At 36.0% G+C, this 12183-nt stretch overlaps 1 protein-coding gene across 6 annotated transcripts in view; it reads right to left on the reverse strand.

The window, feature by feature from the left end:
- LOC144978176 (tektin-3-like) overlaps nt 1-12183 on the reverse strand; it is a 57019-nt gene that overhangs the window by 1759 nt on the left and 43077 nt on the right. For 3 of the 6 annotated variants that reach the window (XM_078923891.1, XM_078923890.1, XM_078923887.1), the window contains exons 4-10: nt 12047-12132; nt 8160-8297; nt 7603-7673; nt 3769-3912; nt 2390-2612; nt 1819-1973; nt 1-905 (exon numbers count right to left, since the gene is read on the reverse strand). The exon at nt 1-905 is cut by the window's left edge and continues 1759 nt beyond it. In XM_078923891.1, the coding sequence (XP_078780017.1) occupies nt 674-905; nt 1819-1973; nt 2390-2612; nt 3769-3912; nt 7603-7673; nt 8160-8297; nt 12047-12132 (1049 nt within the window). In that variant the 3' untranslated portion in view covers nt 1-673. The remainder of the gene's footprint in view (nt 906-1818; nt 1974-2389; nt 2613-3768; nt 3913-7602; nt 7674-8159; nt 8298-12046; nt 12133-12183) is intronic. The other 3 variants (XM_078923893.1, XM_078923892.1, XM_078923889.1) reach the window with 1 other exon arrangement.

Below are 12183 nucleotides of genomic sequence, written 5' to 3' on the forward strand. Positions count from 1 at the left end.
TTTGTTGTATAGATACAAATCATAATGTTTTAAGCTGTTTTTCGATGTAACATAATTACACACACAAATTCATTCCATTTTTTTCCCTTTCATATGTACAAATTTCTTTTTTGTAAAACTATATTGTTGTCAATTCTAATGGCAGCTAAAAAGGCTAGAGACAAATGAGGAGTTAAATAATAATGTATTTACATTTTATGGTGTTTTAAAAATGTAGACTTGGGGCATTTCATAATCTGATAATCTATGTAATCTGTGAACGACTTAATTCATTATATCGAACATTATCGATATACTTATCAAGTTTTCATTAGAAGAAAGTCATGAAGCAAAAATCCAAAGCAGCTAGAAAAATGGCACCGATATGCCAAAAAAAATCGATTTATGCAATTTATTACATATAAATCATATAAAATAGACATGATTTCTTTCATGATCGATGTATGGACTGTAAATCGAAGCAATTTTAATATTACTGTTTATCTTAAAGATGAGAACAACCAATTGGTTTGTAATTTGTAAAATTATATCGATACTAGATCGTGAAATTATTTTGATATCGTTACGTATCGCAAACCAACATGTCCCCGTCTGCGGCCCTAGATAATTTAATAATAATAATATTAACATAATAATTATGAATATTTAGCAAAGGTGTGGTTGATTGATTCTCCTAGCATATGGGCATCTGGAATATGGGCCCCACTTTGGGATCCATGGGGAAACCTTTTCTCATGCCCATACAGAATGAGGAGTCGATCTTGAGGGAGTTGTCCTTGACGGAGATGTCGTGTTCCAGAGTGGCCTTGGTCTTCATCAGTCTTGCCAAGGAGAGCTCGGAGGATTTGAGGCGTTCCTTCAGGATGCGGACAGACTCTCTGATCTCGTTGACCTCACGTTGTAGTCTGAGATTGGACGAGATGATGAAAAAATAATATATTGAATCACGGCTGAAACGTAAAGGTTTTTTTTTTAATATATATATAGCTTGTAAAATGGGTTTGAGAAAACATGGAGTCAATGAGAGAACGAAAATGAATTATGGGATGTCATTCTCAAAACAGTGGATTAAAATAAAATTTTGTTTGTTTTATTTTGGCCAGACTGACATATTTCGATTAACACTGTAAAAAATGTCAGAAATATGTTTTAAAGGATATGTTTCTTTTTAAGTAATAACAAGCCAGCCTCTCAACTCTCATTTGACTCGAGTGTTTCATTCATCGTGGTTTGTAGACAAAAGATTAACCCTTAAATAAAATGAAGCTTCCATTCCATTTGAAAATAAAAACCAACTTGAGCTTTTATATAGCGCAATATCCACTGAACGTGCTCAAAGCGCTTTAGACAGGGGTCCCTGGCCAACAACAACACACAACATGAAGAACGAGACATGGCACCTGATAGGCGATATTACATTTTTTTCCCGACAGAGACACGTTGTTAACGGTCAGGTATTCATTTTATAGCTGAGTACGGTAGGAGAATGTGAGTTAAGAGCCTTTTCTAAGGACTATGTGCCGAGTTAGGCTTGAACCCAGTGAATGTCATACCACAATACCACATAGCCACACATTTAACTACTGTTATTTACAACGACATTGACAATGTTACTAGGCAAATGGACTGGCATTCTATTTAAAGGATAGCTAACAGTTTGCTTTTGTCCGTTTCACGCTATAGAAACCGGGATTAACTCCGGCTCCATGGCCCTAATAAATATGTAGAACTAAAGATAAGGAAAATTAAGATATCAATATTTCAATTCATTCATTGATTAATCTATTAATCTATTTGATTATATATTCCAGAACTCACGATTTCATGACAGGATCGTTGCAGAGCTCCACGTTGATTCTCCTAGTCCTCTCGTCGAGACGTGTCTGGGCCACCTTCATGGGAGACTCCTTGTCTTGGATGGCCTTCCTCAGGAGGGCAATGTTACGCTCCATGTCGAAGATCTCTTGCATGGTCTGCGGAGAAACAACAAATGGAGAGAGAAAAAAAGGTAAATAAATACTGTAAGTCAAAAGATGCATTTAATATCTATTAATGTTGTGTATTTTACTTTTAAAAAACTCCTCACAAGATCCGCTTGCCGGAGATAATAATAAATGTACATTTATATAGCGCTATAACGTACTAACACACAAAACTATGTGTAACCTTAAACGTTTATAGTATGATTGATAGAAGGCTCTTTACTAACATTCTTCACCGTACTCAGGTGTAAAATGAGTTAACGGTGTTGTCTCTGTCCGAAAAATTGTAATATCGTAATGTCTCGCCCTTCATGCTAAGATTCGCTGTTGGCCAGGGACCCCTTGTAAAGCGCTTTGAGCACGTTTAGTGGATATTGCGCTATATAAAAGCTCAATTTTAATTTTACCTTCTGCAAGTGGGCCTGGAGTTTGTTTCTGGCATCTGTCGTCTCCCTGATGCGGGTGTTGAAGCTGTTGTTGACGGCGTTGAAATTGTTCCACATGTCGTTGGCGCATTGTCTCAGGGTGCTGTCGATCTCACCTCGCAGACGCTCACTGCTGGCCCTCTCCTTCTGGGACCGGGCAATGTTCTCCTGGGTGTATCGTGCCCAGGATTCGGGGATGGTGATGCTGTCAAAAATACAATGAATAATGGATGTCATTCACAGCCCCGCTATGGTCTTATATCATGTTGTCCAGAGTGAGCAAATTGGGCGTTAATTATCTTGCCCAAGGAAAAAGGAGACTAAGATGACAAAATAGTAAATTACAGATTTGATATTATGACTAGAAAGGGAAATTAAACCTTTTCCTTGTTTTTATATCCCCTAAATAACACAGGCTATAAAATATTACGTCCTTCCCCCAAGACACCATTAGAGAGCTGCTTACTTGAATTTTCAAAAAGTTTGTAGTTTCAGGGGGGGGGAAAAAAAGATAAAGTCACTTTAAATAGCTTTACAAATAAATAAATTGCCTACAGTCAGATGCACAAATTCTCCCAATTCCTAAATATAGTTTTTAAGTATCAAATGTTCCTTTTTCAACAAGATTTATTGAGTCAAAGAGACGAACGCAGTTCTCTAGTCCTCGCCGAAAATTCGTATTTCTACGAGTTTTTCGTAGTTCTAGGCAAGTCTGCATTAGATACTTAGGTCTAAGCATTCCGTGAAGGAATATATAGACAATCCATCAAACCAGATGTCTGATGTCAACAGGAATCACCCATGTTGTCTAGAGTGAGCAAATTCGGCGTTATATACTTGCCCAAGGGAAAAAACGAGACTAAGATGACAAAATAGTAAATATAGCTTTGAAATTAGCAGAAAATGAAATAATTTAACTTTTTTGTTCTTTGAGAGAGATTTTTTCTTTCTCCTGAATATCACATGCTATAAATTAAATTAGTGAATTAAAATGAAAACAACACCTTCATTCAAGAACGGCATACCAGACGGACGTTTCGGCTCAAAAACCTTCTTCAGACAATAACACGAACAATAATGACTGGAAAAAGGGTTTTGAATCTGGAACGTTCCGTGTTTGGTATTGTTTTTTTTTTTTTTTGGTTATTTTTTAAAAGTTCTTATCTTCATTTGTGTTTATTACTTTTACAATCCACACAGAATCTTGCAGTTAAATAAAACTTTCAAATAAATTTTTCAAAAATTTAAATCAGTTCGTTTAAATAAAGTGGACTTACAGGATCAGTTTATTTTTATGAGTTATGAGTTAACAGCCAAATAAGTACACATTTTAGAGAGTTGAACTTAAGACGAAGGCTTACGTGTTGTCAATGTTCTCAATTCCTGGGATGTAGCCTACGCCTGCTGAAGAGTTCCTCAGCTGTTGCATCCTGTCGTCAAGACCTTGAGCGTGGTGTTTGTCCTTGGCGTCGATCTCCAGGGCATGTTGGGCTGCACGGTCCATCCTAGGGAGAGAAAGACGAAGAAATAATTTTGAAATTAAAATTAATATGTTCAAAGCATTTAAGATGTGAGAAATAAGACTTTTGTGAATGTGAAGAGGGGGAAGCAGTATGCCACACATGTTTTGCAGGACTGTACAAAGTACAATGAGCAAAGAGCGACCATGTTGTCCAAAGTGAGCAAATTGAGGGTTCATAATCTGGCCCAAGGAAAATAAATGAAAGTGACTGAAGCGGGGGTTCGAACCCGGTACCTTGCGGATCACAGTGCAATGCTTCAACCGCTCAACTCCGGACAACATGGCTGACACCTGTTGACATTGAGCTTCGGCTCAGTGGATAGTCTTATGTTTCCATTTATTCACTGTGTGGAATCTTTAATCTTTACCTGATGTGGACTAATCTTAATATTGGAACTTTTAACTTAAGATCTATTAAAAGTAACATTCGAAAGGAACAACTGTGTCAAGATTTAGAAAGTTATAAAATCGATGTGTTGTGTTTACAAGAGACGAAGATCCAAGATGGCGTCGACCAAACAATAAATGGTCACAGACTGCTGTGCTTTGCTTCCAGTTCACCTCACTATGGATGTGGATTTCTCATAAATAAAAACTGCAGGGATTTGACTAGTGACGAATGGAATGTTTCGGACAGAATATGTGTTCTTGAGCTTAAGTGCAAGATCAATTCAAGGAACCAGAATAACGATAACAAAGACGATCACGGTAAGAAGACGTTCACTATCTCAATCGTAAATGTTTACGCACCAACAAGTCAACGCGCAAAACAATACCCAGAGGAAACTGATAAATTTTACAAAGACCTAGACGATACACTGAACAAAATAGGAAACAAATCAATATTAATAATTGCTGGAGATTTTAATGCCAAAGTAGGAAAACGTCTCGACAGTGACACACTATGTTTAGGATCATACTCAAAAGGAAAACGTAACGATAACGGAGAAAAATTAGTCCAGTTCTGTGAACAGAGAAAACTTTTCATAACAAACAGTGCTTTCAACCACCCATCAAGACACCAGACAACATGGGTAGGACAAAGGAAAGACCAAACCCAAGACAAAATGATAACAATACACAACCAAATAGACTATATCATATGTCGACACCGCCATAAACACTACTCAACCAACTCGCGATCATACGGTGGTACACTGCTAACATCCGATCACAAACTTGTAAAAATGAATTTCAACATAAATGTGTACAGACAACGAAGACAGAAAGGTAAAACGGCAGTCAAAATAAACACGGCAAAAATAGTAAATGAGCGAGAATGTCGCATTCATTACCAATATGAACTTAACTCAAGTCTATGGAAAATAAAGCAAAACAGTAATCCAAACAATGAATGGAAAGAGACGCAAGCGGCAATGAAATATGCGGGGGAAGAAAGTGCAGGCTCTATTAATACAACTAAGAACAAACCAAATCGAACGCCTAACATCGCTATTAACGATATATCGCGGCAACAAAAAGAACTTAGGATCAGGATACAAAACACGAAAGACTCGGAAGAAATAATAAACCTGAAAACGGAACGAAACAAAATACTGCATTCAATTCGATCACTTACAATAAAACACAGAAACGAGGAATTAGACAAAAAAGTGGAAGACATAGAAAAGTCCAAAAATAACGCATCGTCTATGTTCAAAGCGACGAAATCTCTGAACCGAAAACCATTCGAGAACCCAAAACTACAGGATAAATTTGGCAAACAGACAACAAATCCCAACGATATCCTTGACATTGTAACTGACCACTTCCAGCAGAAATTTCACAAACAAGTCTCACAAATATCGCCCTTCTCAGGAAACCCTAGAGACCTAAACAACCGCATCACAACAACTGAAGTTAGAAATAGCATAAAGTGCCTAAACAATAACAGATCCCCAGGCGAAGATGAAATTCCCGCTGAATTGCTGAAATGCGGTACCCTCTCCCTGGATCTGAGCATTGCAAACATAATGAACAAAACATTCTCAACACACAAAGACTGGGACATAAACAGCGGTGTCCTAATTACAATACAAAAACCAGGAAAAACGAAAGGACCCGTAAACAACCTGCGCCCAATAACATTACTGAATACCATAAGAAAAACACTGTCAACTATTGTCCTCAACAGAATTAGACCGAAAATAGAAAATTATCTATCACATAGCCAAAGCGGGTTTCGCCAAGACCGAAGCACATCGGACGTTGTATGGACACATAAATGGTTGGCAGCAAAGGCACTCAAAGAAAACATATCCATAACAATAACCGGAATCGATATGTCCGCAGCCTTTGATACGATCGACAGAGGAAAACTTTTGGAGATATTAACAGAAATAGTAGACGAAGACGAGCTCCGAACAATACGATTTCTCCTCAGCAACACAAAGATACAACCAAGGATATACGGGGCCACAAAACAGACGCAGTTCGAAAGTAACATCGGGACCCCCCAAGGAGATAGTCTGAGCCCGATTCTGTTCACAATATACTTAGAACACGCTCTGAAAGAAGTTCGAAAAGTCATTCCAAAACCAACGACTCATATTGAGAATGCAATCCCTAGAGAAATCGCCTATGCAGATGATGTCGATTTTATTGGATCAACACCAGCAAATATAGACATTATACAAAATACCCTCATGAAATATAACCTCCAAGTCAATGCCAATAAAACCGAATTTACAACAATATCGAGGAACAAAGAGGAATGGAAAAGAACAAAGAAAGTCGGCTCACTAATTGGAGACACCGAGGATGTACAAAGAAGAAAACAGCTATCAAACGCCGCACTCAGTAAACTCACCAATGTATGGATTAGAGGTGACAAAATAAAGAGAAAAACCAAACTGAAACTGTACCATGCTCTTGTAAAACCGGTACTTCTGTATAACTGCGGCACTTGGGCGTTGACAAAATCCGAAGAAGAACATCTGGATGCCTTCCATCGCAGACAGCTAAGAAGGGTACTGGACATCAAATACCCCAAAAAGATCTCAAATGAATCACTCTATAAGATCACAAAAGAAAGACCAATCTCCCTTGACATTTTACAACAACGATGGCAACTTTTCGGTCACATACTACGCAGGGACAAAAACATACCAGCAAACCAAGCCATGTCGGGATACTTCCAAAAACACGGGAACCTTTTCAGAGGAAGACCGATCACAACACTCCCCGTGATCCTAAACAAAAACCTCACAACACTTGGACAAAGCATTAGTCTCATAACGGCAGGGGACCTTGAAAATCTGAGAACCCTAGCAGAGGACCGGCAATATTGGAGACACCTCACACAGGAAATACTGGAAACAGCCAAGGCGACCCGATCTTTCGGTCGAGACGCGAAAGGCATCTAAGTAAGTAAGTAAGTAAGAAGAGGGGGAAGCAGTATGCCACACATGTTTTGCAGGACTGTACAAAGTACAATGAGCAAAGAGCAACCATGTTGTCCAAAGTGAGCAAATTGAGGGTTCATAATCTGGCCCAAGGAAAATAAATGAAAGTGACTGAAGCGGGGGGTTCGAACCCGGTACCTTGCGGATCACAGTGCAATGCTTCAACCGCTCAACTCCCTCCCCCCCCCCCTCCCCCCAAAAAAAAACACCAAATAAGAAAACGAAACAAAACAAACAAATCCACATCAAACATCCAGCAACAGACTTACTTCAGCTGTACGTAAGCCTTATCCAAGACCTTCTTCATCTTGGCTTGACATTTCTTGATGACCTCAACTTCCTGGAAAAGGATGAATTGAATTCATTGGTGACATCAAGGACGTGCAAATTCCATGTAATATGAAAGAGATGAATGGTTAGATAAATGATATGAGTGAATAAATAAATATATTTTTAAGATAAGTAAATAAATAAATGAACTAAAGTAATAAATTAAAAAAAAATTAATTACTGTGACAGAGAACAAACCAACAACCGATTAAAAAGGAAATATTGAAGAGAAAATGGAAATGGATCGGTCACAATCTTAGAATACCGAAAACAAGCATCACTTGTCAAGCTTTGATCTGGAATTCACAGGGCAAAAGAAAGAAGGGCCGACCAGAAAGAGATTTATTAAACTCGTTATATTTTACTCGCAAGCTCGTTGTGTTATTTGGCACGATAAAAATCAACTTGTTTAATAAATACCAAAACAAAAATGAAAGAATCGTATAATATACAATGGTAAGCGATAGACAAAATAGAATCAGTTTCGATTTTTTACCTTGATGAGAGATTTTTCCACATCGTCGTTGACCAGATCAATTCCTTGGCGCTTCTCCCTGTTCATGAGACATTCCTCAGCAATGTGGAGTGGGTTAGCCGTGTCGGCCAACGCCTTCTCACACGTTCTCTTGTACTCCTGTGGGCATAACATAGGATATGGGACAACATTAGTTTTAGATGAATCCCAAGACAAGGTGTATTTTTCTATTAACCTCTCCTTATCACCCATAGGAAAATAGTGACATATGTTACGATGCAGCCAATATTTTCGTCATTCTAATTTCTTTTGTACATCAAAATATTTGAACAAAAATGTTTGCTATCGTTAAAGTATTTTTTAAAATGTGTTTAAGAGCTCGTTTAAAAAAAAATATGTATAGCAAGAACTTACAGCTTTTGTGTTTGAGTGAAATGAATCTATTTTTGTATAGGTTGGGTCTGAAGTTTTGGGGAAAATCCGGAAAATGGCCATTAAAGTGTTTTACATACTAAGCTGCTAGAAGTTGTGAACTGTATAAATTTGTAAACAAAATTCGATATAACAGCTTCAAAAAAAGAACAAAATACCAAACACGTAACGTTTCGAGCTCAAAATTCTACTTCAGTCAACAACAGGAATAAAAAAAACCAACAACAACAAAACAATGTAGACATAAAAACATTACAATGGCTCTAGTCTTTTTTAGTGATGTATTTATGCTTTCATTCATTATTTTTAAAAAAATTTGTTGTTGTTGTTGGCTGAAGAAGCGGGTTGATCCCGAATAGGTTCCTTGTTTCGTATTTTGTTCTATTTTGAAGCTATTTTTTTTGTCATTCTTATTTAATACTTTTCGTAAATTTCGTCATGCATAATGCGCATCGCAAGTATCTTCTTACCCAATTGGGGTAATAAGGTGATAAATAATATTACTATCCTTAGCGTAATAAAAGTGTAAAAAGTTCTCGATTATACAGTCAACTAATTGTACGATTCAATGAGTTGGCTTTTTTACATAAAAATACATTTGTTGGCTAAACTTTTTAAAAACCTTTCATTTTAAGAATTTTAATCGTTTTGACCTCTAACTCAACTTTCTTCTTCTTCTTCTTCTTCTTCTTCTTCTTCTTCTTCTTCTTCTTCTTCTTCTTCTTCTTCTTCTTCTACATCATCATCATCATCATCATCATTATCATCATCATCATCATCATCATCATCATCATCATCATCATCATCATCATCATCGTCGTCGTCACCATCATCTTCTTCTTCTTCATCATCATCATGATCATCATCATCATCATCATCATCATCATCATCATCATCATCATCATCATCATCATCGTCGTCGTCGTCGTCGTCATCATCATCTTCTTCTTCATCATCATCATCATCATCATCATCATCGTCGTCGTCGCCGTCGTCGTCTTCTTCTTCTTCTTCTTCTTCTTCTTCTTCTTCTTCTTCTTCATTGCAATACAGAACTAGATTGATATATATTATTCTAAAACTTTTGTGTTTATAGTGTTCAACTTTTTTGGTCTTGACATGGGGCTTATGATTTAATTAAATATTGAGTAAAAGTTTTTAAAAATAAGATTACACCCAATGCAAATGAATAAAGTGGAGTGTCAACAGGCAGAAAAAATCATAAATTTAATAGTCTTCACGTGTATAGTATGTTGTCCCCAATAATTTTATTACAAGTCAAAGCGATACTAAGCTGCTAAAAGCTGTGAGCTGTAAAAAGTAATAAACAAAAAATGAATGTAACAACTTTAAAAAAGAGCAATACGCCAAACACGGAACGTTTCGGGCTCAAAACCCTTCTTCAACAACCTTCAATGTTTTGTTTTTGTTTTTGTTGTTGTCTGAAGAAGGGTTTTGAGCCCGAAACTTTCCGTGTTTGGTATATTATTGTTTGTTTGTTTTTGTTTTTTGTTTTTTGAAGCTGTTATATATTCATTTCTGTTTATTACTTTTTCAATAATCTAACGTGTCAGTAAGCTTTTCAAACAAATGCAACAGATCCACTTTAATAAATTGCCATGGCAAAAAAAAAAAAAAAAAAAAAAAAAAAAAAAAAAAAAAAAAAAAAAAAAAAAAAAAAAAATTAAACAAAAAAAAAAGCAGCAATCAAAACAAATAACAAAAAATAAAAAATAAAAATAAAACCAACAAAAAACAAAACAAACCAAAAAACAAGCTGAACTGTGGTTTGTGTTTGAAAAGTAGGTCATGGATGTAACCAAGACTAAAATGATAATATCAAGACAAGAAACTCGGGAGCTCCGTTCGTAAGCAATGCCATGTCGGTAAACACACATAGCATTTGAGTATTGTTATTTGGTATGCGTAACTTTCAAAGATTATAATCTGCTAGAGAGGCTTTAGTGAGACGTAATCACCAAACTTGAAATTAGCAGCCGGGAAAACGAGTGCCAAATTTAAGTTATATTATAAATAAACATATTATGAGCGAGACGATGTTTACCGCCTTGACATGGCCTGATCTAGATACGCATTGTCTGCTATTAAGACCCTTTTGTCACTCTCAAAGTTTCTTATCTCTGTATTTCAGTCTCGGGTTGAAATAAGACGATGGATGATGATACACGTGGAAAGACTAATTAAAAAAGCAATTTAAAACAGCTTTAAAAAGGAAGAAAAGAAGGAAGAAAAACGAGTCAGCAAAATACAAATTATAATCGACGATAAAATAAGGATAAACGAAAAATAAAAAAATAAAGATAAAATCTAGCAAACTAAAAAAAAAGCAAGCACATTTAGCTTAAAGAATATTTGAAAAAAAAAAATAATTGGAAAGCATGCAGGTTAGCTGTAATTGATATAAATCGCTTTAGATAATTTTTTTAAAGTGAAAATATAGAGTGTGATGGTGTCCAGGGGCGTGGCTATATTGGTTGATTTGGTGCCTGGTACCGCATCCATCTTTTAAAAATGGATTACACCGTTTAAAAAAAAAAAAGAAAAAAAAAAACCAACAAAAAAAAAAAAAAAACCCAGACACACTGGGAAATGGTATATAGATTTATTTGAGTAAATCTTTTACTTAATTTTTTTTCTTTCTTTTGTATTTACAAATATAGCATGTTTTAAGTAATTTTCTTCTGATTCTGGCACCACCTTATACTGTAAGCATGCCACGCCACTGGATGGTGTTATCCTATTTAATTTCAAATTGTGCAATTAGGGAGCGGGCATCGGTATAAGATAAAGATATTAACAAGTGTGTATGACCCGATGCCCGACAAAGCAAGAAAGAAAAACACCAAAAAATTAAAAAAAAAAAATAGATATCTAATAAAAAAAAAAAAAAAAAAAAAAAAAAAAATCCCCAAAAACCGATCTCTCGAAGACTGATGTTTTTGGATGTGTTTTTTTGTTTTTGTTTTTTGTTTTTTTGCTTGTATTTTTTCTTCTTCTTGCTTTGTCTGACACCTTTTCGTACACGCTTGTTCAGATCTTTCTTTCATTTAAATGAGGGTTCGAGATTGTGCAACTGGTTAATGATTATTATTATTATGACATTTATTACAGATAAAAGGGGTTAGATAGATCAAACGAACACATATAGATAGTTTAACAACAACAAATTAAAAAAAGAAAAGCCCTGAAGACTGGCAGCAAAAGATATTGTGTAATAAGCACGATAATTGCTAATTTTCTTTATAATTTGGAAATGTCATTGACTAAATTATAATGCTAATGCTATGATAATTGGTGCGGTGAGTTCAAAGGACAAGAAGTGACAGCGTGTTGTATTCATTCATTCAACCAATCAATCAATTAAACGATTAATCAATCAATTAATAAATCTATTTTTAATCAATCAACCGATCAATCATTCAACGATCAAAGTGCTCGGATTGCCGTGTTTTTACCTTCAAGTTTTCAATCTCTGTGGCCATAGCGTTAACCTCATTGTTGAGTTCACTCTTCCAGAAGGAGATATCGTACACTCTCTCACCTGACGTGGAGGAATAGAACGGGGATTTAAAAAACATGGCCACACATTAAC

This window comes from Berghia stephanieae, chromosome 8 (genome assembly GCF_034508935.2).
Source record: "Berghia stephanieae isolate SIO BIC M18660-M18661 chromosome 8, UCSD_Bste_1.3, whole genome shotgun sequence".
Lineage (NCBI taxonomy): Eukaryota > Metazoa > Mollusca > Gastropoda > Nudibranchia > Aeolidiidae > Berghia > Berghia stephanieae.